Source organism: Sus scrofa, chromosome 3, assembly GCF_000003025.6.
Source record: "Sus scrofa isolate TJ Tabasco breed Duroc chromosome 3, Sscrofa11.1, whole genome shotgun sequence".
NCBI lineage: Eukaryota > Metazoa > Chordata > Mammalia > Artiodactyla > Suidae > Sus > Sus scrofa.
In genome coordinates, this window is record NC_010445.4 from 85,153,557 (window position 1) to 85,180,735 (window position 27,179).

Sequence of the window (27,179 nt, forward strand, 5' to 3'; positions counted from 1 at the left end):
ATTTGGGATTTACCCCGCTGCTGGTTCCTAGCTGTTTATAAGCCAATAATTCAACCAAAGTGTGTGGGGATTTAAAAATATGAAAAAAAAATCATGTCTTACCATCCATATCAAAAATTAATTTGCAACAGCAGGATAAATACAAGCTACCGATGCTCAAGTTTATAGGCTGATGATCCATAAATATCTCCTCGCGCCTCCTCATTTTCCAATTAATTATTGAAATAAAAATGCAATGCAAATTTACTACAAATATACTTCGGTGAGGATATCAACTGTCAGAAGATCTGTCACTTAAGAATGAGAAAATTTGAAGTAAATCCAATTAGACTACATGTCATTCTAAATAAAGCATTTATGTTACATCAAATTTTTAACTAAATTTTAAATGTTTTTTAAAATTTCCTGACCATGAAATTTATCGCTGAACCCAAGCAATGAGATTCCACAATGAAATATCATTATCTAGAGGTAGACCTTATTTTATACAAAGCATTGCTTTAAAACTGCACCTAAAATCCTTTCTTGTAAGTTATATCAAACATTGATTAGAGTTCTTTATTTAAATAAGCCCTCTCTTAAAGAGAAGAATTGTTTTGTGAGTGAACCACCTGCCCCTAAGTATTTTTTTTTGGTTCAAGATAGAAAGTTTCCTCAAAATAGCACATACATTTTCTTCTCATGCTCACTAAAATGTAATCAAGAAATGGAAAAGCCATTAACTTTACCTTCCTGTTAACCCATTACCCCCTGAACACAAGTTTCCTGGCAGATGGCCCATCTTGTGATAGCAACACAACCAAACATTTTTTTAAATGACAGCCAGACACAGCATCTCAGAGTCTTATGGAAAGAGTGAGGGAGGGCTCAGTCAACAAAGTAAAAGCCTCCCCCACCTCCACCAGCCAGGAAACCTTAAAGCAACAGGTGAACTGGCTTCTCCCAGGCACACAAAACCAAGAAAGCAACAGCACCCTATCTTTCCCACTCTTTCTGGTTCCATCTGCACATAAAAGAACATTGAATGCATTAGAAGCCAAGCTTCAGGAGTCAATTTTCAGCACCATGAGAAAAGGATTAAGATGAAATGGAATCCAGCAGGCAAATCCTCAAGTACAATATTGAAAATTTACCCCTTCATGTCACTGCTAAAATTGGCAGCCTCCACCACCACTCAGAGCTGACTGCACATAGACTCTGGGGCAGCTTTCAAACAAAGCAAAAAACTTCAGATATTTCGGATGCAAAAACCCCACTTCGTAAAAGCAATCATTTTTATTTTAACTCAGCTACAGGGAACATCAAATAATTTTGAGGTTTTTTTTTTTTTTCAAGAAACGTTTTTCTTCTCCCTCTCTTGCGTTCAAAGTGGCTTCAGAACCAAGATGCAGAAAATTAAACTTCTTCCAAAAGGTTCAGAAATGGGCTTAGAGCTGCCTTAGCAAATGCAGTGGATGTTACACTTTGGAAACCCAAGACATGTCCAAACACATCTGTATGTTTTAAAGGGGAACATTTAAACAACCAAAAAGATGACTCACCATGTGAAAGAGCATGCTATTCCAAATTGGTTTAAAGGAGTTTGGTGACAGGGTTGAGTGAGTTTTGAGTGAGTAGGGAAGGAAATCATTTGATACATTCCAGATACAAAGGAAAGTCACAGATTCATGCAAAGGCCCCCAACACAAGAAAACATCCTCAAGGTAAAGTAAGGCATATGTAGGCATATTTAGAGGCATTCAGGCAACCCAGCATCAAACCTGTTTAAGGATATCCTAGTTCATTTTTTATGTTACTGTTTTTTCATAATAAATATTCAGTTCTTCCTGTACATAAACTGTTGACAGTATTCAGAAACCTTTGATCACCTGTTTCAAGACAGCCCTGTAGGAAACTGCACACAACCAGGAAAAGGTTCGAGAATGAGGAATCTTAGATTGGTTCTACTTTGATCTTCAATACCCACAAACCTCACCCTGGCTACTCAGGGGGCCAGGAATTACTGATCCTCTCTTTCTCTGCCCCTCCTCCTCAATCCTCTCCAGGCTACCTGACTGGTAACTGTATAGACTGGAACAAATGAGGGGGAGAAACACACATCATGATTTGGGGGACAAATGTGTGCTCCTCTCCCCAACCCACCTCCACACCAGCACCTGCACTTTCTAATGTGGCTGGAAAGCCCCCTTCATCATTCGTAACTCTCCATGGAGCTGCCCCAGGCAAAACAGTGCCCTAGCACGTACTGACCCACCGTTCATGCCACTGTAGACATTCCGGTGATGGGGTGACACATCCTCTTGCGCCTGCCTTCGAAGGGTGCCCTCCCTGCTGCCTCCGCCGCTGCCGCCGCCACCTCCGCCCACGTGTTTGTGATCCGGGCTTCCCCCATAATGCTGTTTGAGGTGCTCCGGGCTGGTGCCCCTGGCTCTGGGTAGATGCTCCAGGCTTCCACCGAGGGCGTGTTTCTGAAGATGCTCAGGGCTCCCTCCGCTATGCCTGGCATGCTCGGGGCTGCCTCCGGGCCTGTGCTTCTGGAAGTGCTCGGGGCTCCCACTTAGCACGTGCTTCGGCAGGGTTTCAGGGCTGCTCCCCGCGTGGGGGTGCCTTTGCTGTTCCGGGCTGCCCTTGCACAAGGGTTTGTGGTGCTCGGGGCTGGGTCCTTTGAGTGCTTTGGGGTGATCTGGGGTCCCTGGGGCCCGGGGTTTCTGCAGATGCTCGGGGCTGGTGCTCCTGTGCTTAGAGTGCTCTGGGCTGCCCTCGCCCCGGGGCTTCTGCAAGTGCTCAGGGCTGCCTCCGCTGGCATGGTGTTTGTGATCGGGGCTGTCGGTGCTGCCCGTGCTGGAGGTGCTGCTGCCATCGCCCACATCCCGCACATAGGGCGCTGAGGTGGCAGTGAGCTGGCACAGGCTGGCCTGGCTGTCGATGGAGCAGCGGCTGCCCGCGCAGCCCGCACCCTTCTCCTCATCCAGCAGCACACACAGCTCCTTGAGCTCCATATTCTCCTTCACCACTTCCTCCTGCTTCACCTCCAGCTCCTTCAGCTTCTGCAAGTATAAGGCCACTTCCTTGTGCATCACCCCAGCCGTGTAGCGGCCCAGTCTCTGCCACTCCCGAGACACCCTCTTGCCCTTCTGCCGGTCATCATCCAGGAAACAGCAGAGGTCCCTCAGTTCCTGGTTGTCCTCCTGGAGTTTCTGGTTAATATCCTGAAAAGAGACACCCAGCTATTTAAGTGAGGTTCCCACAGGAGGTAGCAACAGGCTCAGACTACTTGGGAGCCAGGGAGCCCAGAACCTGTCAATTCTCTGTGATGTCAGGAAGCGAGAAGGTGAGAGGAAACTAAAGATGGGTAGCTATCCATAAAAATAAAAAATAATGGGTATTGATTATGCTCCCTGCCCAATGCTTTGCTTGCATTATCTCATCTACTTCTCACCACTCAGGGGATAATGATTACTGTGGTTCTTTGAAAGAAGGGAAAAACTGGATCTCGAAAAGCTTCACTTGTTGCAGGTCATCTCATCAGTTTAGGGAGCAGCCAGTTCATTAACAGGAAATCAGTGAGAAAAAAGGCTCCCTGAAAAGAATCTGGAAAAGAATGGATATGTGTATGTGTATAACTGAATCACTTCATTGTACAAAAGAAATTATCATAACATTGTAAAGCAACTACGCTTCAATAAAACTTTAAAAAAACAAATAAGCAAGGCTCCCTGCCCTGCCTTCAAGGAAGGCAGCTTGTGACCCATGAAAGGCTTAAAAACTCTGAGGCAACAAGCCTTTCATCAGTGAAAACAACAAGCAATGCCTCAGTATTCAGTCCATGACATGGGGTGAGTAGCCCCAATACCCAACTAGGGACCAGCACAACTGCCCTCTGGTGGAGTTTCAACCCTGCACATCCAACCCCTACTTGCCATCCCCCCTGCACATCTCCTAGGCATCTCACCCAAACTCACACAACACTGAGCTCTTATGTGATATTCAAACTCCCCTCCTCAGATCATACCTCTCAGCCAATGCCACCTCCACCCATCCTGTTGCTCTTCATAAGAACCTGCGGTTATGCCTGGCACCTCCTTCTCCCTCACCTCCCACTTCCAAGCCAAACACATCTCCTGAACATTACCTCTGAAATTTACCTTGTCACTATCATGCTTAAAACTCTCTCTAAAGGGTTTCACTGTCCTTAAGATGAAGTATAAATTATTTAAGTCTCACAAGGCCCCCAATCCCCTTAATGAGACGACTTCTCCAAAATGAATGGTGATTTATTCACAAATATCTAGTAAGCACCTATTACATGTTGGCTACCAGTCCAGGGACTAGGGATAGACCAGTTGACACAGCAAAGACCTTGACATTCTATGGCTTTCATTCTGGAGGGAAAGACTTGCCAAAAATACAAGTATAGAACATAATGTCTATTTTTCTTCTTCTTCTTTTTTTTTTTTTTTTTTGTTTTGCCATGCCTGGGCATGTGGACATTCCCAAGCCAAGGTTTTAAACCTGAGCCACAGCAGTGACAACACTGAATCCTTAACTGCTAGGCTACCAAGGAACTCCTAAAAGTTACTATCTTTTAATGGAAGACACCTCTGAGAAGAAGGAACACATTTGGGCAAAGAGGGTGAAATCAAGGAGCAAAAGATGATTTCAGGCAGAGAGGAAGGCAGGTATCAAAGCCCTGAGAAAAACGTGGCTTGAGCTGCATCAAGGACCATGGGCCTAAAGTCCAGAGAATAAGCAGCGGAGTGGGGGAGCAGAGCTGGGAATGTCTGGAAGGTGAGGTCCAAGGGGTGGGTACCAGGGCTGGGTAATGCTGGCCTCATCAGCCACAGGAAAGGCTTTGGATTGTTGGCAAGCTGAGGACAGAGGACTGCTATGATGCGGTTCGTTCTATAAAGAATAATCATCATTCAGTGCAGAAAACAGACTACTGAGGGGGAAATGGGGGTAGATGAAAGAGAGGGCGACAGCATAAGATGGAAACTGGAAGACAAGCTAGGGGGCTCCAAGGTGAGTCCAGGCAGAGGGAGATGATGGTTGCTGGCACCCACAGCAGCTGGTGACAAGGAAAAACATCCCTCCCTATCAGGCATTGAGCCTCGCCCATCCTGGCCTTGTCTCAGGGCCTATGGGACAAGCTCTTCACCCCTTTTACTTGGAATGCTTCCCCCAGCCTTCTACACAACCTTTGGGTCTCACTTTATGGCACTTGTCAATAGAAGCTGTCCATGACCACTAATCTACGTCAGGTCCCTTTCTGTGCTCCACCAGAACCCCTGCAACTTCCCCTCTGTTTCATTTATTACAATTTCTAATCACACATGGTACAGTGTGACTAGTAGACAAGTCTCCATCCTCATTTGACCAGAGTCATGAAATAAAGACTTATCCATTCTGTTCACCTCTGTGACTCCAGAACACAGCACCCCCAATGGAAATACCTGAAACCAAGAAATTCAGAATTAACTGTGAAATCCCCACTTACTCTCCATTCACACATCTAGTAAAGGGGGTTAACTGGTGACTGAAGCTCCACAGTTTGATGTGGGTGAAAAGGGGGACAGCAAAGGGGCAGCTACCTAAAATTTCCTCTGGTTCACAGAGCCTGAAAACCTCTGGTTTTGTGACTGTCGTCACAGAAGTGCTCAGAGAGGGGACTTGATTCCCTCGAACTCAGGTGGATTCTAACACTTCCCCCTGACATTAACTAGAAAACATCTGCCAACCATGCCTGGCACCTCCTCGTAGTCATGCAGCTGATGGGGGTGATTTTCAAGGCCTGAGGAGGAAGAGAATCTGTGCGGCTTAGTTTTCAACACAATTGGAACTCCTGGCATTACCAACAATTGTATCCTTGTGTCCATTGTCCATCTAGTCCTTCTGCTTCTCACTGCCACTCTCTGACCCTGGGCCTGGCTGTTTCCAAAAGCCCTCCCCCACCACCCCACCACCCCACCACCCCCAGCCTCCCTGACTTGGTCTGCCCCAGCCCCTAACTTCCCTCGCTCACTTCCATCCAAGCTCTCTCTGGCCAGACCGACCTTCAAAAACTCTCCCTGAAGGTGACGCCTCTCCTGTCCATCAACCCCGTCACCTGCCCTTTGCCAGGAAAAATGAATAAACCCTTGGGCCAGGCCTGAAAGGCTTTCTCCTGCCTTTTAACCTTTAGCTCCCTCTGAGCCAGCTTATTGTGAACCTTGATTAGGTCTAAGTTTCCAACAAAAAAATAAAAATAATTGTTTTCTCCGATATATGAACTTACCTAAGAGGAGACATTCCTCTGATAAGACTTCACCAGTCCTAGAACAGCACTTGGGGTGCAGCAGTGCCAGACTTGAATGAATGAATGAAGTAACTTTCCCACTCACTGTTCAATGCCTGTAAGACACACTCCCTACAGCACTCGTTGGGCATAATTCTTTTTCTTTTCTAATGTAGTCATCTTGGCTTCTGGAGGGCAGAGTCCATTCCAAAGTCTTTCTTTGCACATTTGACACACCTGACTTGGTGCATGGCATACAGTGAATACTTAATATGTGCTTATGGACTGACCAGCCCTTTAAAGCCCTAGGCCTGTGGTCAAAACAGCTCTAGCTACTAAGAAAAGATCTCTTATTACTGTTTTCAGCAAGCCCCCGCTATGTTGGAGTCTATAGTAACAAGAGAATAAATTATCCCTTGATACTGGTGCTTTATGGGAAATCAGAAGCTGTGGATATTCTGAGAAAATAAAGCTCAGTAAAATTAATCTTTCTCAGATTCAAAAAGTATTCCACATTTAGCTTAATCCTGGCATTGCATAGAAAGTTCAAATCATGGTCTTCTTCACCTAACTGAATTTCCATCTTAAAATATTTTCCTTTGTCTATCCTACTATTCCTGTCTTCTCCAGCACTGGGAAGTAAATAGGGCTTGTGCCACCACAGGCTTCAAGGAGTTGATGCCCTAAATGAGTGAAATGTATATAGTTGACCCTTGAACAAGCTGGGTTAGGGATGCTGACCCTTGGTGAAACTGAAAAGCTGTATAACTACTAGTCAGTTCTTCATACACCAGATCCAAGATTCAACCAATGGCAGATCATGTAGCACTGTACTATTTACTATTGAAAATATTCCTGTAGAAGTTCCAACCTGTGTGGTGCAAGTGTCAGCTGTACTTCTCAGAATTGAGAAGTTAGGGGAAAAGAGGGCAGGCATTGGCTTATTTAGTTTTCTTTATTACAGTTCCTTTTCCCCATTATTATTCTTGCAAATATTATTTACTCTCCAATTTTGAGCTATCTCCTTTGCCTTCTAAAGAAAAGCTAAGCAACCAGCTTGATAATAACCTCGCAATCTAGCTTCTTAAAATCTGTCACTTTAAGTCTTTGGCTTTCTTCTTCAAAACAATAAGTGTCCTTTTAATATTGCCACAGGTCACCACATGCTATCATCTGTCTAAAGTGGGATTTTAAAAGATTAAATGCATAATCACCTGAAATTCATGTCATCCTAAATTTTATACAAGAGACTCTCGAGTACCATCACTGTGGTTAAAGGATTGTTTTAATTAGTTATTTTTCCATCATTGCAGGGTGGCGAATTGGTGTGTTGGGGAGCAAGGAGGAAAATTAATGTGCTGCAAATGACAAATCTATAGAGAACCAACTGCCCCTAATCCCCCACTAAAACTCCAGACCAGAGCAGTCAGAGTGTTGGGATATGCTCAAAAGGGCATGAATGTGATTTTCAGGAATCCATCCCTTTCCGCACCAGCACTTAAAGTGGAATCTCCTTTCTCCACCCCTTTTAGCACGACACATTCTAACCACAGAAGGTCAACTAGCCAAAAAAAATGAAAGTCAGCTTATTTGGAACATTTTTATCTGGGTGACCTTAAGAAAGCTATTTAACCTCACTATGAACTTCATCTATGTATCATTTAACCTTTATCAAACTTCATGCAGAAATAATATCCCCATTTAGCAGACTGGAAAATCAGAGGCTCAAAAGGTTAGTTATCTGCCCAAGCTATTCAAATTGTCAAACTCCCGCACTTTTATCTTCTCATCGTCCCACCGCCTCACCCTGCACTATATCCTAGGTGCTTCTTTTTCTTTTCTTTTCATTTTTTTTTTTGGGGGGGGGAGTTCTTTTTAGGGCTGCACCTGTGGCATATGGACATCCCTGGGCTAGGGCTAGGGGTTGTATTGGAGCTGCAGCTGACGGTCTACACCACAGTCACAGCAGCACCAGATCCAAGCTGCATCTGTGACCTATGCTACAGCTCATGGCAATCCACTGAGAGAGGCCAGAGATCAAACCCAAATCCTCATGGATACTAGCTGGGTTCTTAACCTGTGAGCCACAGTGGGAACTCCCTAAATGCTGAAATACAAACAAGTCCCTCAGTGCTTGGACAGAGTCACAGGCCCCTCAACAGAAGAGAATTGATGTTCCCATCCACCGCTGTCTACAGCCACGGTACCACTTAGTAGCCTTGAAAATATTTAGATGTAATTTCAAAGGCAGCTCACAGCAGGGGGCCAGACAAAGAAATATGCTATGGCCTTAATTACCATAAATTTAGAGTCTCCAACCAAAAGTTCCAAATTATGAGGCCAAAAGAAATTCCCTTTCTTCTAGTTAAACCAAAATAAATAACAAACATATTATCATTTATTCAGTGAACCACATTTATGGATCACTCTGGTGTCCAGGGAAGCTCTGAGCCAGATGATGAGGAGAAAGCCTGGCCCTTTGACAGGGTGGGTTAGAGGCCGCGAAGGTGCCACCCCACCGTGTGGCTGCCCCAGGATGATGGCAATGGGGAGTAGAAGCTGCATCAGAAAGTAATCCACTTCCATCGTTTCTGAACTTGATAAGGAAGAGAACTAGAAAGTCTTTTAATGAAAGGTCATGACTATAGACCACAGGGAAACTCTCCTACTTTAAGTGTAACTGCTCTTAACCGGCCTAATAGGTATTTCTCTAAATGAAATTACTGGAAAGAAGACCAGGTTCCCCCACCACCACTGTCACCATCAATCCACACAACTGAAAGGGACATCCGAGCACTTCTAAGCTTTTATGTCAATGCTCCATACTATCAAAAGCTCTAGGAAATTAATTATTTAATCACAAACTCTTCCAAGTCATATTGTAGTTCAAACCATGGAAGAAGATTAAATTGGACAGTTACCAACTATACTTGTGTCCAACTTTACCTAAGAAAGCCAGATCTGGGAGATGCAAGACTATACATATACTTATGCATTGTCTTTTCTTTTTCTTTTTTTTTTCTTTTTTTTTTTTTTTTTTTTTGTCTTTCTGCCTTTTCTAGGGCCGCTCCTGCGGCATATGGAGATTCCCAGGCTAGGGGTCTAATCGGAGCTGTAGCCACCAGCCTACACCAGAACCACAACAACTCGGGATCCGAGCCGCGTCTGCAACCTACACCACAGCTCAGGGCAATGCCGGATCGTTTAACCCACGGAGCGAGGCCAGGGATTGAACCCTCAACCTCATGGTTCCTACTCGGATTCGTTAACCACTGCACCACAACGGGAACTCCAACTTATGCATTGTCTTCTGATGGCAATAACTACCATTTTTTTGTAGTCAAGTCCGGAATTAAACCTTCCCCTACACTGTCATAATTTATTGTCACAACACCCTAGGAAATGGTTTATTATCATTTGCATTTTATTGATGAGTAAAATGAGGCTCTGCAAAATTAATTACCCAAGCTCACCCTTCTGGCAAATGAGGATTCTAGATGCAAACCATCTCTGAGATGATCTCCTCACTACACTGGCCTGATTCTTAATTCCCCAAGAGTCTGGTACTTAATAAATACCCCATTAGTAACAAATTAAACCAAAAGAGAGAGTAAGCCTTGGGATTTTTTGACTGTGAGATCTTCCTAACTGTACCCACTCCAAGGACTATATAACAGAGCCTCCTGGGAGGACCATCTCCACCTGGACTGCCACCCAGGTAAGCATCTGGCGTTCTGCTCCTCCCACTCCTCTTTGCCCCAGAATCCCAGAGTAGGAACGCTGAGGCAATTAAGAAAGTGTCCAACAGCTTGAGGAGGTGGAGTGGGAGTGGAAAGGGGACAAGAACGGGATGTGCCTGCGGGAATTTGCTCCCTGAGGTCCCTGCAGTGATTTCGTTTGTGTCTGGCTTCCTATAAACAAAAGAAGAACAATGAGAGGAAGGAATACCAGGAGGCGGCAGCGCAAGCAGTGAGGAGAGGAAGTTTGTGGTACACTCAGGCAGGGCGGTTCCCCGCCACCCATCTGCTGCAGCCAGCCCTGCTAGCACACTGGTGGCACACTCAGAACGCTCCAAGGAGAAAATAAAGTTGGTGGGGGCTTGGGGTTTTATTGGTTTTTTTCTTTCGTTCTTTTCTTTCTCCTAATAGCAAAGACGGAGGCTGGCTCAAAAGAAAAGCATCACTGGCTGACCCCTTCAAAACCCTGCCCTTCCTAGCAAGCTAGATGAAACTATAATCAAACTGGGGGTAAATGAGACAGTCAGGCAACCCCAGATGACGCCAGCAGAACTCGAGGAGAAGCATGGAAGCAGGTAGAAAACAGAATGTTATGGCAGAGGTAAGATCCTCTGCACCACGTGATACTACCCAGCTCCGAGGGTGGCGCCGCGGCTTCTCCCTGGGCGCCCTGCCAGCCCCTCTCCAGCACTGGCGCCCTCTCCTTAGCCTCTGCCCCATGGAGAAGTCTTGGCGCCAGTGCAGCCATATCCCCATCCCCAAGGGCGAAGTAGCCCTGGACTCGATCCTTCGCTTGCTTTTTCTCCCCTGCTTAGTGTAACCCGGCTCCCCAAAGCACTGATGTTCCAGGCTTCCTGGGAAATTAAATGTTCTGCTTGCCCTTCGCTCCCCTCCCAGTCTTGGCTCCCACTCCTCCAGCCACCGAGGGCCACCAAGCTCGACGCTGGTGCGCCCCATATGGGGGAGAGAAGGAAACCAAACGTCTCCAAAGTTTGGAAAAGTTTCCAATGGGCTGGGAAAAGGGGAGCAGGGGATGCTGACAAGGAGAATGGGAAGAATCACCTGTTGATGGAAGGAGGGAAAGTTTGGCCCCACCTCCCAGGGGCGCCCGGCTCCCCGCCCAGCCGAGCCTGGCTCTCACCTTGAGCCCGCGGATCTCGCCGAGGTGCAGCTGCAGGCGGCGATTCACCTCGCGGATGAGGTTGCTGTGGTCCAGCATCGCGCTCACCTTCTCGGCCTCTGCGCGCCGCAGGCAGCGGATCAGCTCCTCCTTGCTCCACTGCAGCAGCTCCTCGTCCGACACTTTGGATAGGTCCTCCACGGCGGCGGCCGCAGACTGGCCGGCAGAGGTTGGGGGACAACTTTCCGCCGCCGCCGCCGATGCACCTCCTGCCGCCTTCGACATGGTATCCGCACGGTGGCAGGTGCGAGTGGGTGGAAGAGGCGAAGCGACTCCTGAAGACGCTGGCGCTGCGGGGCGGCCTCCGCCCACACCCCTAAGCGCTCCAGCGAGTCAGCTGCACTGCCCGGGGGCCTCTGGGTTGGGGCGGCAGGGGTCGCGCTGGACCGCCATCCTACCTCGCCATTCCCGCGCGCGTGCCCGCGCACCCCCAGGGCCGGGCAGCCATCCGCGCGCTGCGGCCGAGGCGCATCCCAACTCCGCGCAAGTCCATGGTGAGGGGCGCGGGGAAGCGGTGGCCGCGGCGGGAGACCCTCGGGGGCCGCACCCCGGTTCCCCTGCCCTCTCTGCAGCCCTAAATTGAACCTGTCGCCCCCCACACTCTCGCACACACGCACTCAGACAAGCTCACTTTCCTCTCCCCCGCCCAGCTACAGCCCCGGCTTCCCTTCTCTAGCCCCCGCTGGGGCGTGCCGGGCTCCGCGGTGCCTCCGGGGCTAATCTAATGCCACCACTAATGCCCAAGGAATCAGCGCGGCCGCCCGGCTGCGCTCCCCCTACTGCCTTCACTGTGCCCGATGCCGCTCCCAGGTTGCTGGGGAAGCCTAGGATTTGCAGCTCCGAGCCGAGGAGGGTGGAGGGTGGGGGTAAAGGCTGGACCGGCAGGAGGAGGAGCCTGGAGCCGGGGCCGCCCGCAGCCGGCCTCACCTCCCACACCCTCTGCACCGGCCGGACGCTGCTGCAGCTCGCCAGCCTACTGGGCTCCCGAGGCGCGCTCCCCGCTGTCCCGCCGGAGAAGGCCGGGGGCGCGGCTCCTTCGGAGCCGGGGCGCGGAAGGAGCGAGAGGGGGAGAAGTAAAACCTGAGACACTCCAGCTTTGAGAGGCTCGAGCGCGCCACCGTGTGGTACAAGTAGCTCCTTCCGCCCCCTGCACGTGAGGTTCGTCACCCGGCCTGGGAAACAGCTGTGAGCAAAATGATGCGTGGTATATTTGCAGAAAGTAGGGTTCTGGAAAGATGGCTAGGAGGACGCGAAGGTAGTGTTTGTGCTTTGGAGAATGGAAGAAGAGAGGAAGTGTTAGAAACGAGGGAAGGCGTTGGGGAAGGAACGTTTAAGAAAATCCTAACACTCTGAAAAGGGGAAAAAGAGGCTTCTGGGCAATACTCTCTAGGGACCGTCCAATCTCTCCCCCCCATCCCCACCCCACCCCCGGCGCCCGTCACCCTAGGCTTTTGTCTTTTCTAAAAACCCACTACTGTGTGAAGAGGCTTAAAGGGAGGTTCTGGATCTTTTATAATTTTGTTTGAAAAACATCAAAGCCCGAAGGGAAAAATAAAAACCTTCATCTCCTGCTTCCTGAGGCCTGGATTTTAAGGTCAGCGCGATCACCTCCCCTCTGAGCAAAGCATGGCCCCTTAGACAAGCTGAAATGCCAGCCAAGGAGATTTCCATTTTCCTCTGTGCTGCAGGCGGCCCAGTATTACTGCCTCGGCTTTTTATGATGGTGATTTCTGGAAGGGTACTGTGTCCCTGGGTACTATCTTTGGGCTACAAGACTCCCTTCCCCCATCCCCAGTTCTACTCTCAGAGGAAGTGGCATGGAATCTTCTCTGAGCTGAAAACAGGTGTTTTGCTTGAAGAAGTGGGTGCATTTGGTCCTGTGCATGTCACTTAGGTGAATCCTCTCCAAGATAGAGACAGGGTCAGAAAATTTCAGGGATTTACTCCCAGGGGCCTTGAGAAAACCAGGGTGCAGAGGCAATCTTCTCCATCCCATAGGATGAGGATCTAAATCAGAAACCGTCCACCAGCTGGTCAGTGTGTGTCCCTTGAAAAAGCTGCTCCCAGTTAAGAGACGATGAGTTGGGGAGATACATCTGAGACCTGGCTTCCTAGAGAGCCTGAAAGGTGATGTTGCCCTCTCACCTGGATGGCCTTAAATCAGATGGGTTTCTTCCTGACCAAAGATCCTGACCTCCCTTTTCTTAGAATATTTACTTTAGAAAACTGTCCATTGTAAAATCTTTCTCTGCTCTCTTGAGCTGTAGATCATCTCCCCGCTTCTTACCAGTTTTACCACCCAGGAATTCTTTTTCAAGGACCCGGAGCCATCCTTTTGAAATGTGATCATCAAGGAAGATGGTACCCTATCTCTCCTTCTCTCTGGGAGGTAGAAGCCCGACTTTAATAAGTGCCAGTTTGCAAACACAGATGGCCTCAATGCATTGACCAGCCCCCTCCTCCACAGCCAATGTCCTCTAATACTGTTGACCCTTGAACAACAAGAGTTTGAACTCTGGGGATCTGCTTATTCATGGAGTTCAAATGGTCCATCTGCATTTTAGGCAGGAAGAAAGAAGCAAATGAAAAAAGTTCTCCCAGTAATATGACCCAGTGAATCTCATTTATATCCTAATAGCCAGGGGCTGCCATCTGACCACCTCCCAGCCTCAAGGGAAGCTAGATACATTTTTTAAGTTAAACATATTAATACCACAAGTAAAATCAAAGTTGTTTAAATAAGAATACAGGAGTTCCTTGTGATGCAGCGGGTTAAGGATTTGGCATTGTCTCTGTGGCAGCGTGGGTTCAATGCCCAGTCCAGTGCAGTGGGTTAAGGATCTGGCATGGCCACCGCTATTGTATAGGTCACAGCTGTGGCTCGATCCCTGGCCTGGGAACTTTTATATGCCTCAGGTGTGGCCAAAAAAGAAAAAGAAATAAAAGAAATATTTGATAGGCAACTAACAGTTTCATGCAAATTTTTCTGATGGACTCTGTATACAGTAAATGGAGGTATCTAAAAACCAGCCATAAAGGACTGTAAATCATTAGGTCTTGATGATTTTATCTCATCTGTATTTTAAACTAACTGATCCATCACAGGTCACCATTGTCCAACTCGAATTCTCACTAGGTCTCACCTGAACATTTTTATGGGTCCCTCTGAATCCAGCATCAACTCTTGAGAATTTGCTTTCCACACAACTGTCCAAGTAGACAAAAAAAGTCAAGTTCAGCTGCTTCACCCCAGGGTAGATTAACTCATTGCTCATCATTCTTCACAAACTCCCTAAATAATTTTGACCATCTGTGCCATGCAACTTTGCAGTAGCTCCCATGGAGGGGGGTTATCTCCCCTCTCGATGATATTGTGCTTGGCACAGGACTTGCTTTGCTAAAGGAAGGTGGATACACTTGAGAATGTATCCCTTCTGTGGGGAGAATTCACCCTCCTATCCTTCCATACTTCACAGGGGAAAGAGCTAACCTTGAGGGGGTGGTTGTTCCTTCAGTCTGGGTCCCACCCAGGGCTACTGCTAAAGATCCACACCCTCACGCATGGCCCACCTCCCATCACACACTCCCCTGCCACCTTTTCCCTTGGACAACTCACACTGGATCCTTCCCTGAGTACCATCTTTTCTAGGCCCCTGGCATCAGCTCATACTTCTCCAGTGAAGGCAGAAGTAGCCTCCTCCATCTCCATAACCTCCAGGGCATACCCCTAGCTCAGCACTTAAGACAGAATATTGAACTATAGATAATTATAGGTAGAGATTCAGACTAAGCCAGCTCAATCCTAGCAGAAATTTTAGCTCCGGCCAGAATTTAACGTTCCATCTTTTCTGTTTTCTCCAAACCCTACAGACTCTCATGATGCCCTCCAGAACTCTTTGGTGCAATGAGAGATGCTATTGAGGACACTGCTGATTATATCCCACACTCCCTTGCGGTGACACTGCAGTTTCTTGGCAAATTCATTAGTTTCATTCTTACAGTGACTGACTGTGAATTATGCAGTTGATGTGTATTCCTCTTTGTACTGGCTGTTGAGAAGGCAGATCCAAACTCGTGGCCCACGTTCAGCTCTTTAAACAAGACTTAAGAAATGTAATTTGTTGACTAATTCTGACTTCTATCATTTTTTTACTTTCAAATTTCCTTCTCCAAATTTCCAAATTTATTTTTTACCTACCTCTGTATCTTTGTAAATTACCAGATACACACAAATAGAAATGTGTGTTTGCACACACGGCAGTAAAGAGAGGGAGGAAGAAAGGAGCAAAAGGAAAAGAGAGGTCTTGTCTTCAATCATCGACCCTATGTTTTCTCATTTACTTTGACTTCTTCTCCTCTGTTAGCCTTTAAACTCCGTTAAGACAAGGCATGCTTCCTACCTCGAGTCCACACTCAATAAGGAAAGGAGGGAGGGAGAGAGCGAAGGAAGGAGCAAGCTAGCTAGGGGCTTTTGTTCAGTTTTTTTATCCCCCTGGTTGGGAATGCCTCTTCCTTTTGAAAACATTAATTACTGTGTGGTACATGCTTATTTAGAAGTCAAAGGAGTGCTTTGCAGTTTAGGAAACTACAAAATTTTTTCAAAATTGTTTAAATGTGGGATAATATGGTGCTTTAATGAATTAGTCTCAAATGGCTGCAAAATGCACTCAGGTGACAGGTTTATTCACCGACGATGCCAGAGTAAGTAAGTAATCGCACTACATGAACAAGCCTGAGGCTTATCTCACTGTACATGTGTTGTGTCAAGTAACAAGCAGCTACCGAAACATCATTTTTTGCTCCACCAAGAACCAGTTTCCCAGGCAACACTTAAAAACTCAATGAAAGTACATTGGATTTCAGCTTTGGTACGTAATTCTGAGTTTAGATCCAGAGAACATGGTCATTGCGTGGAGCAGGGAAGTAGCTGAGAATCCCAGCTCTGGCAAGGAACCTCACCAGATGTTACTGATGGAGGCCTCCAAAATACATTTCCACTGTAAGCCACTGCGGAAATGTTTTGCCTTGCTCCAGCCCCACAAATGGAATGTTTAGGAGCTTTCTGGTTTTTATTGTATTTTGCTCTGCCAAATCCTATGGCAGAAACTGCTAGAGAAATGTTGATCTAGCAGCCAGAAGCACCCAAGGAAGAGAGGTCTGGCCAGCCTGACCCTCAATGTTGAGATCCCCAGTGTCTTGTGGCTCATGGGAACAGTCGTTTTGCAACCCCCACACACACCCCCAAACTGGCAGCTGCACTGTGCAGGTGGGGTGAGGTGTGTGTCTCAGGGAAGAAAGTGAAAGCAGAAGGTACTCCAGGAGACCATATTTTCTGTTGTTTGCAAAGAAAATAGGCATACTCATTTTCTATAATCCCTAGACCTTGAACACTATTTCTACTATTGACCTTATTCCTGGCCTCTATTCCACAGATTCTTAACTTTGGTTGCATATAGGAAGAACCCAGAGTGTTTAAAACATGTCAAAGCATGGACCTCTCCCTAGACATTTCTGATTTAATGAGTCTGGGGTGCAGTGTGCACACTGAGGTTTTTAAAACTCCCCACATGATTTTGCTGTGCATCAGTTTGAAAATTACTATAGTAGATGGTGTAGAACATTGTCCAATAAAAAATAATGCAAACCACAAATGCAATTTAAAATTTTCCAGTAGTTTCTTTCAATAGTAAAAAGAAACAGGTGAAACTAATTTTAATAATAGCTTTCATTTACTCTAATATACCTAAAATGTTATTTCAACACATAATCAACATAAAAAATTATTTATTTATTTATTTATGGGGTTTTTTAGGACCGCACCCACGGCATATGGAGATTCTCAGGCTAGGGGTCGAAACGGACCTACAGCTGCCAGCCTACGCCACAGCCACAGCAACACAGGATCCAAGCCACGTCTTCAACCTACACCACAGTTCATGCCAACGCCAGATTCTTAACCCACTGAGCGAGGCCAGTGATTGAACCAGCAACCTCATGGTTCCTAGTTGGATTCATCTCTGCAGCACCACTACAGGAACTCCAACATAAAAAAAATTATTAATTATATGCTTTGCATTTTTGTAGTAAGTTTTTAAAATCTAGTATGTATTTTGTGCTTACAGCACATCTCAATTCAGACGGGTCACATTTAGAGTGTTCAGTAGCCACAGGTGATGAGTGGCTTCTGAATTGGACAGTTCAGCTGTAGACCATTTGGTGGTAGGGAGGGTGGAAGATTGAGGGTGGCACCTTGGTAGGTTGAAAATGATGCCCTAAAAGATATCCATGTGCTACTCCCTGGACCCTGTGAATGTCACCTTATATGGCAATAAAGGACTCTGCAGATATGATTACATAAAGGGTCTTGAGATAGGGCTATCACCCTAGTTTATCCCGGAGGACCCACATGCAATCACATGTATTCTTGTAGGACAGAGGCAGAGAGAGCATTCACAGACAGAAGAGGAGAGGGCTATGTAACCACAGCAGCTGGAATTGGAATGATGAGGCCACAAGCAAAGGAATGCTGGCAGCCCCTAGAAACTGTAAGAATCAAGGAAATACAGCCCTCCTGAAACTTTGATTTCAGCCCCATAAGACTCATTTCAGATTCCTGGCCTCCTGTGAGATAATAAATTCCTATTTTTTAAAGATGCTAAATTTATAGCCACAATAGGAAACTAATAGAGCACCATTTATAACAGAGCACTTCCTTTTTACTTGTATTGTAGTTAATCACAGACTTTCTTTTTTAATAGCTAGTTGGATACCTACTGGGTTTTTTGTTCATTTTGAGGCAGGGATAGGTCTATTCATTAATGAACCCTCTACCACACCTGGCAAGTACAGTATTTATTGTAGGTACATCATCAAAGGTTGTCAGATGCATCTGAAGCCCAGCCTCCAGGGTGCCCAGATGTTGGTGTACACTCAGGAAACACATGAAAGGAGGGCCACCTCCAGAAGAGATCTCCGTCTTGGGAAGTGACAGATCGCAAACATCCAGACTCCCATTGCCTGCCTGCCCTGGTCTCTTGAAGTCTCTTTGAGAAGCAGTAACACCATGAGTAGAGAAAAGGAAGAAAGTGCTAAAAGCTGGAACTGCCTATCAGCTCTGACCTGCAAGGCAAACTCCAGCAGAACTGGCCCACCCCCACCCCCGCCTGTCCCAGGAAGTGTTAAGTGCCTTTGCTCAGCTTCCTGAAAGATACAGTTAAGAGTCTCACAAGTGAAAATGCCTCTTCACAGGTTTGTGCAATATGATTGCTTTTCTTCTAATGCAGAAACCTGCTGCCTGAGGGTGTGTGAGTTGGATTAGGAAGTCTGTTCTTAGGCAGACAGCATCAGTATCACCTGGGATGTTGGTTTATAATGTCCCTATGTAATTCAAAAAGATAAGCTAAGGAGCAAAAGTTGAGGTATATTCATTGCCTTTCAAAACAGAACCTTCCAAAATACCCTGGTCATGTTTTGCTGGAAGAGACTATCATGGGCAAGGCACACGATCTCATTGAATGAATGTTTTTATCCCATTTTACGGATGAGGAGTCTGAGGTTCAGGCCAGAGTCAACATAGAATGTCATTGTGATGGTCACTTTCACCAGAAGAAACAGGTCTGCAGGGGACTCTTGGGCCCCCAACCTTCATACAGCCCTCAGGGAGTGGCAGAGGGGTCTTCAGTGGTATATTCAGTGAGACCCAGGTTTTTGGAAATGGCAGTAGAGCAAGCAAAGAATAAGAACAGGCTCTTAAGGTGACTGAAAGGGAATCCTTATGCCTTTGCAACTGGGAAAGAAGTCCTAGCTGCAGAATAATTTGCAAGGAAGGGAGTTGTAGCTTTATTTCTTTGGTTTGTCTGGTAGCATCCACAGAAGTTGCTGACACATGTTCTTTCCCACAGGGATGTTTGCATGTGCTGCTCTCTGCCTAAGGACACTGTGCTGCCAGTAATTCCTATTCCTTCAAGTCATAGCCTTAATGTCACTGCCCCAGAGACATCATCACTAATTAGATCATCAAAATGACCTACTCCTTCACTGTGGTTCATCACTTTGTTCATTTCTTTTATGACACTTTTCATTTGCAATTATTTCTGCTTTGTTTGTTTACTTTCCATTTTCATCTGGGAAAAGCATGAAGGGAGGAGCTGTATTTGTGTTAGGCCTGACATATCATAGGTACTCACTCAGGAACTCTTTTAGTAATGGGATAAATTGCAGGTTGTTTAATATTTGCTCCCTAGCACAACAAGCCCCTAATTACTCTGTGCTTTATAGTAGTACAAACCTCCTGCCACCACCACAATGCTGATTCAGTTGGTCTGGGGTAAGGTCCTGGAAATGTGCATTCAAAGGCTGCTTCTTGGCTGACTCTAATGTAATCAATCAACAGAAGAGCAGGTAGGAACCCTGTGCCTGCCTCCTCACAATATTTGTATTTGTCATCTTTGCAGTGAGAGTCATGACAACAACCAATTCACACACTCATTTCTGGTTCACTGGGATGCCTGAGAGGACCGTATAACTCCTACTTGTATATGTACACTTGCCTATCCACATGAAGCTATAAATGAGATTCAGGCCTAGTGTTACCTCCTATACACTGTGAGTTAATTCACACTCCCAATCAAGAAAAAAAGATAGGAGTTCCCATCGTGGCTCAGTGGTTAATGAATCTGACAAGGAACCATGAGGTTGTGGGTTTGATTCCTGGCCTTGCTCAGTGGATTAAGGCTCTGGTGTTGCCATGAGCTGTGGTGTAGGTTGCAGATGCGGCTCGAATCCTGCGTTACTGTGGCTCTGGTGTAGGCTGGTGGGTACAGCTTGGATTCGACCTCCATATGCCACGGGAGCAGCCCTAGAAATGGCAAAAAGACAAAAAAAAAAAAAAAAAAGATAAAGACCACCACAATCATTGGGATAATATTCAAGTCAGCCAAGGAATTCCACTTTCTGGAAAACACACTCAAAGTTCCTTGGAACTGAAAGTGACATGTATCTTCAGGGCACATGCAAAAGAACCAGAAGTTAGACCACCTCAGGATGGCTGAGTGAACTCTATGCAGGCTTAAGTACTAGACCAACCTGAAACACTCTTATAGCAATAGATGAGGAATGAGGCTGGAATTGGCGGCAGTAGGGAGTAAAGGCTACAGCCACATAAGTGGCATTGAAAGAAAAAATGGAAAAGGAATCCAGTACCTGAGAAATTAACTCCACTCTGGGCCTTGACTATTCACAGTATGGTCTGTGGACCAGGTCTTTCTGTCTTCATGAAAGACCTTGTGGAAATTCAATATTTCTGTCACCACCCCAGAAGTCTTGAATGGGAATCTGCCTCTTGACAAGCTCCGCAAGCAATTTATAAGAACTTCCAAGTTTGAGAAGGGCTAACCTAACTAAACCAATGGCATGTGGTGAACTGGAGGAAAATTCTTAGAATTCAGGAATTCCTTAGCTTCAAAGAAGTTCCACTTGAAGCAGACTTATTCAAACCTCAGTGACACCTTAAGGATGATGTGACCAGAAAAACAGGGCTTACTACTCTTTCCTTCCTGAATGTCTCATCTCCTCAAGGAGTGTTCAGTAAACTCCCTCCTGCTCCTCAGAGGGTGCAGACTTGGGAACTGGAACTGGATAAGCAGAGATAAAGATAAGTCTGAGGGTGGTCTGAGATCAGTCTCTAGTATTTTCTCTTAAACATTCTTGGCCTAGAACTTTAGCCAACCCTGTTAGGATAATGTGTGAATATGAAGATCATGAAACTTTAGAAAATAGTTTAGGAATCTGTTATTAATGCTTATAAATAGACTGTGCCATTCTTCAGAGGGGATCTTTCCAGAGCTGGAAGTATGGCTGACTGTGTTGCTTTAATCTGCATTAAATGCCCTGGAGGGAAGGTTATGTAAAACTACAAGAAATCATGAAACCAATTTATGTAGCAGCTGAAAGCAAAACAAAAGCAAAAGATTGGTTCTCTGGTCCATTGAGTTTTCATCCTCTCCCTGGGGCGCAAAGAACTCTCCACTGCATCCTAATATCACCACTGCTCTCCCCCACAACCCCCACCCCCACCCCCGCCCCCGCCCCCTGCTGGGGATGAGCACCAATCGTAATTCGTAATTCTTATTTTGAAGGCAGTATGTCGTGTACTGCAAAAATGTCCTCACATCTACCCTCTTTTGCAGTGATCTGTGTGATATCACAGTGCCTGCCCTGAGTACATGCAGTTAGAGGGTGTTTTTAGAAAATTGCTGAGTAAAATATTCCTGAGGTGGGTGTGGGTGTGGGGGTGTGTGTGGGGGTGTGTGTGTACACATTTGCATATGTGTGGATCCTTGCCTTTATAGCAGTTAGAAGAGATTTTAGTCAGGGACAGTAGAAAACTAGTTTAAAATACATAACTATAGTTCAAATCAACATGTCCATTTTCTAAGAAATAAAGAAAAAAGAAAGGAAGAGGGAGGGTGGGAGAAAGGAAGGAAGAAAGAAAATAAAAAAAATGCTCAACATCCCTGATTATTAGAGAAATGCGAATCAAAACTACCACGAGATACCACTTCACACCAGTCACAATCGCCATCATTAAGAAGTCCACAAATAACAAATGCTGGAGGGGGTGTGGAGAAAAGGGAACCCTCCTGCCCTGTTGGTGGGAATGTAAGCTGGTACAACCACTGTGGAGAGCAGTACAGAGGTACCTTCGAACTACCATGTGACCCAGCAATCCCACTCTTGGGCATATATCCAGACAAAACTTTCCTTTAAAAAAGACACATGCACCCACAGGTTCATTGCAGCACTATTCACAATAGCCAAGACATGGAAACAACCTAAATGTCCACGGACAGATGATTAGATTAGGAAGGGGTGTGTGTGTGTGTGTGTGTGTGTTTTATATATATATAATGGAATATTACTCAGCCATAAAAAAGAATAAAATAATGCCATTTGCAGCAACATGGATGGAACTAGAGACTCTCATACTGAGTCAGAAAGAGAAAGACAAATACCATATGATACCACACATCTGGAATCTAATATATGGAACAAATGAACCTTTTCACAGAAAAGAAAATCATGGACTTGGAGAATAGACTTGTGGTTGCCAAGGGGGAGGGGAGGGAATGGGGTGGATGGGGAGCTTGGGGTTAATAGATGCAAATTATTGCCGATGGAATGGATTAACAATGAGATCCTGCTGTGTAGTGCTGGGAACTATGTCTAGTCACTTATGATGGAGCATGATAATGTGCAAAAACAGAATGTGTACATGTATGTGTAACTGGGTCACCATGCTGTACAGTAGAAAAAAAAATCATATTGGGGAAATAACAATTTAGCTAGTATCTCCTGTTTATTCTTAAGGAAGATTTGCTCCTAAATTATTCTACTTTTTGAAAGAAATGAAATGTTTCTAAATAGGGCATGAATGTTCTAAGCATTCTGTTAGGTCCAGGTCAGGGAAAGGCTAGAAGGAGCCCAGGAGCCCAGACAGCAGCAGGACTAGAAAGCCTGACCCCTGGCTGCCACCTAGCCATGGGGACATCCAAGTGGCCCCTTTGCAATTCTGTTACTGCATCTTTAAAAGAGGAATAATAACAGACATCTGTCATACTTCTTGTAGTAAAGCAGTGAAATGTTTTGAAAAGGTCACACTGCCACACACGCCGTACTCTGTATGGTTATCACTCGTCCCTATTTTGTTCTGTCTCTTTCCAACCAGCAAAGGTGTCCTCAGGGTTCACCATTCATGTAGCCAAGGAAGTAAAACCTTTAATTGCTTCCACCCCTCTGGAGTTGTAAGAATCCTCCAGATTATAAATTCATGCTGAGACCAGGAGCCTTAAATCACAGCCAGACACTAAGCTACCTGGCAATGGAGGGGGACATAATTTTTCAAATTATACTTACCAGCCCCTTTCCCACCTCTCCACACCCACCGCCAGAAACCTTGGTCAGGCCATGTGGAAATTTGTGTGAATTAGCAAAAGGCAACCTTTCCGTGTGTGTGTGTGTGTATACAATAGTAGTGTTATAGTATATGGTATATAGTGTGTGTATATATAAAAATATATATACTATATATATTTAGAGAGAGAGAAATAAGGAAGTTATAGAAGCTAAGTCCAAGGATCTATAGTTTGCAAGCTGTAGATGCAGGAGAGATGATATAAATTTCAATCTAAGTCCAAAAGCAGGAGAAGATCAGTGTTTCAGCTCAAAACAGGCCAAGAACAAATTCTCCCTTACTCCACCTTTTTGTTCTATTCAGGCCTTCCGCGGTTTGGATGAGGGCCGCCCACGCTGGGGAGGGCAACCTGCTTTACTCAGTCTGCCTATTCACATGTGAATCTCATCCAGAAACACTCTCACAGACACAGGGGGAATCATGCATAGCTCACAGTGGCCCCGTCCAGTGGACACATAAAATTAACCATCACAAGTAAGGTACATAGTGGACCACAGACTGCATTCTGGACACAAGAGCATAGAACACAATCTACACAGGCACACACAGTGACCCTGCCACCTTGTTAAGAACTGCTCTAAGAAATGGCCTTCTCTTCTCCAAATCAGGAAACTTATAGTCCTGCCTATGTAGCTCCCTCAATCCCACCATGATTTCTGTATTGCTCATGGTTTGGACTCCATATAACACTCCAACAAAGGGTATTTCATCTTAGGAGTTGTTCAAATGAAGTCCCCTTTTAATTTTTTACCTGGGGCCACCCAGATAAGCATCTGAGTTACGTGACTTACACAGGTCAAAGGTACAATGAACAGCCCTTCCTCTCAGCATAACTGAAAGCACAGCTTTTCCCTGGGAGAAGCACAGCTTTGCCCAGAGCTGGCAGGTCTATTGGGCACATTCCATTTCCACTCAGCAAGGAATCAGAGAATAGAGAAAATCAAAAAAGAAAACGGCAGGAAGAGAACAAAAAAATCAAGTGAGTCCACAAAAATAAGGAATCATGTAAATGAACGAGAAGATAAACAGAAATTACAACTGGCAAAGCGTTCAACAAGTACTGAGTCCCAGAAATGGCATTTGTGCAGAACTGTAGCATACGGAATGAATCACTGTTTACCAGCCATGGACAGGGTGCTGTCAAGTTCAACATACGTGCGACAATTAGGAGTGGTTAAGTGTGATGCCTGGAGGGCAATGGTGTAGGGCTGGCATCAGAAAACACACAAAAGCTACTTTTATCATGTCTCCAAAAGGTGGGAGGGTGGAGTATAAAAATCCCACAAAAGGTTCATACATATGATATTTAAATGTTTCATGAAGCAAAGGATTGGAATAAATGGCAGTTCCAAGTGAGCAAAAAGAAAAAAAGGTTTAGATGTTGTCAGCCAAGAAATATAAACAATGCAACTAGGAAAAGTGTGGGGAATCTAGTTCTTGCTATGGTAACAGGTTTAGAAACCAAGCATGGTTTTGACGTCTTTTTTATGCTGGAAGAAAAAGCATAAATTGGTTTGCCTTAAAATATACTTTCAGTGTTCATCCTTGAAAACTGAACACCTAGGAAGGACTCTCAGACCCAAGGAAGCAGAAGCCTAGGGAAATGGGGATTTTAGGTGATTTTTCTAGATGAACAACTAGTCTTGTAAAACTCAGCTTAATCATAATAACTGGGAAACTCCATTCCAGGCCAGCCTGCCCCCCAAGAAATCAAGGACTGGGCTCTCAAATGCCCTTAGAGAAGCTGGACCTCAGCCTCCTAGGGAAGAAGTGTCATCATCCCTATTGTTCTCGCTGTCAGCGAAGCCTGGGACACTCTCCCACCAGCAACACTTGCACGTCCAGTGGGTATCTCAGCCTAACCCATCCAAACCTGACTCCTGAAAGTCTCCCAAACTTGGTCTCCCTGCAGCTTTCCTCATCTCAGCAGATGACAATTCCATTCCCCCCGTTAAACAGACCAAAACCATGGAGTCACCCTTGACTTTCTCTTCCATACCCTCATCTAATCCTAATTCTATTGCCTCTATCTTCAAACTATATCCAGAATTTGACTGTTTCACACTACTTCTATTTTTGTCCCCCTAACCCAAGCCACCACTATGCCTGGATTATTAACTGTAGCCTCCTAACTGCACAGCTTCCCTCTTCCTTTGTCACCCTCCTTGCTCAGCTCTCAGCAGAGATTAATATAAGTCAAATAAGCTCATTCCAAAATTCAAAGCTCTGCAATGCCTCCATGAAAGCCAACGTCCTTAAAATAGACTAGAGGCCCTTTCACATCTTTCTGCCTTCCCCTCAGTCAGTTGTCAGGCCTTATCTCTATTACTCGTCTGCCACCTTGTCACTCTGCTTCAGTGACACTGACTTGGCTTCCTTTGATAAACTAAACCCAATCCTATGTTAGGACCTTTACTCAGGATAAACCTGTCCCAAGTGCCTCTCATTCCCTCACTTCCTTCAGACTTTCAGGTCTCAGCTTAAACATCTCCAAAAGGACTTTTCCTGGCCACATTACTTCAAATGGAATCCCTCCTTCAATATTCCTAAACCCCTCCCAAAGTGGATTGGCAGAAAGGGAGGGGGGTGCCCTCTCTCCACACAGTTGCAGGGCCCCAGGCTGTCTAATTTTGCTGTCTTGTAGCTGCATAATCTGGAACATGCAACCTCCTAGGTTGGCATAGAAGAGAAGAGAGAACTTGGAGGTGGCACACTGGCTGTGGCATGCCTGGACACAGAAATGACACAAAGCATTTTTAGGTATATTTTATTGGCTTCAACTAGTCAAACAGTTTCACCTCATTGCCAAAAGGCTAGGAAGTGTAGTAGTATTCTAAGTGCTCAGGAGGCAAAGGAGAACAAGACTGTGGAAGGAGTGAAATCTGTACTATGTTAAACAAGCTGTTTCTTTGGAAATCCCTCACAGCTTGGGCAGAAGAGAGCCCTGTCTTCCTGTCTTATTGCTTTAAGATTCATCTTTTTGATTCTTTTTCATTCATCCATTCAACAAAGTTTTCTTTCTTTTCTTTCTTTTTTTTTTTTTTTGTCTTTTGTCCTTTTAGGGCTGCACCTGCAACATATGGAGGTTCCCAGGCTAGAGGTTGAATCAGAGCCACAGCTGCTGGCCTACAACACAGCCATAGCAAAGCCAGATCAGAGCCACGTCTGTGACCTACACAACAGCTCACAGCAACACTGGATCCTTAACCCACTGAGCGAGGCCAGGGATTGAACCCACAACCTCATGGTTCCTAGTCATATTTGCTTCCACTGTGCCATGATGGGAACTCCAGCAAATATTTTTTGAGTGTCTCCTATGTACCAGATATCATGAGTGACGCTGACGATACAAGACAAGAGGTTGTGTTGTATTGCCTGCTGTGGTACCCCAGAGCAGGGTGGGAGAGGTACACCACAACATGTGACACCAGCTGTCCCCACCCAAAGTCAACAGCGTGATGCACATGCCCCACTGAACATGTGTGTGAGATGGACACAACAGTCTTACTCTCCCCAGCAGTGTTTAAGTTCTAAAGGGATGCCACCAATGTAAGCTTTCCTGAAAGTTATTGCAGCCTTTTCAGAAACTTATAGATCCACTCTAGACATATGCAACCACATAACTAACCATACTCTCCTTTACTAAAGAAATAATACATAAATGTTCATTTGATCTTGCCAGAATGATGAATTGAGCACAAACATTTTCCTCCTTCTTTGGACCTCAGGTGTACACAATGGAACTTTTTGCAGCAAGTAGAAGCAAAAATCCAAACATGTTCACAACAACAAGGGTAGAGTTTAATTTTTTTAATGTGCTGTAGAGCAGTGGAAAATGTAAGATATTTAACATTTATGAATACAATTTATATAAATTAAAAATGCATATACTCAAGACCACGAAACACTACATATTCCTCAAAGAAACATGTATATTCCATACATATGTTAAACAAACTAGAATACCTGTTTGTGGAAGAGAGGTAAAGGAAGTGGGGATCAGGGTGAATGGAGAGG

At 45.5% G+C, this 27,179-nt stretch overlaps 1 protein-coding gene across 8 annotated transcripts in view; it reads right to left on the reverse strand.

Moving 5' to 3' along the window:
- Positions 1-27,179, reverse strand: part of CCDC85A (coiled-coil domain containing 85A) — a 691,471-nt gene that overhangs the window by 195,173 nt on the left and 469,119 nt on the right. The window contains exons 1-2 of one of the 8 annotated variants that reach the window (XM_005662538.3): positions 11,153-12,140; positions 2,255-3,209 (exon numbers count right to left, since the gene is read on the reverse strand). The exons of 2 other annotated variants lie outside the window; for them this stretch is intronic. In XM_005662538.3, coding sequence (XP_005662595.1) covers positions 2,255-3,209; positions 11,153-11,416 — 1,219 coding nt within the window. In that variant the 5' untranslated portion in view covers positions 11,417-12,140. Of the gene's footprint in view, positions 1-2,254; positions 3,210-11,152; positions 12,141-27,179 lie in introns of those variants that run through there. 5 more of the 8 variants (XM_003125122.4, XM_013996148.2, XM_005662539.3 and 2 more) reach the window with 5 other exon arrangements.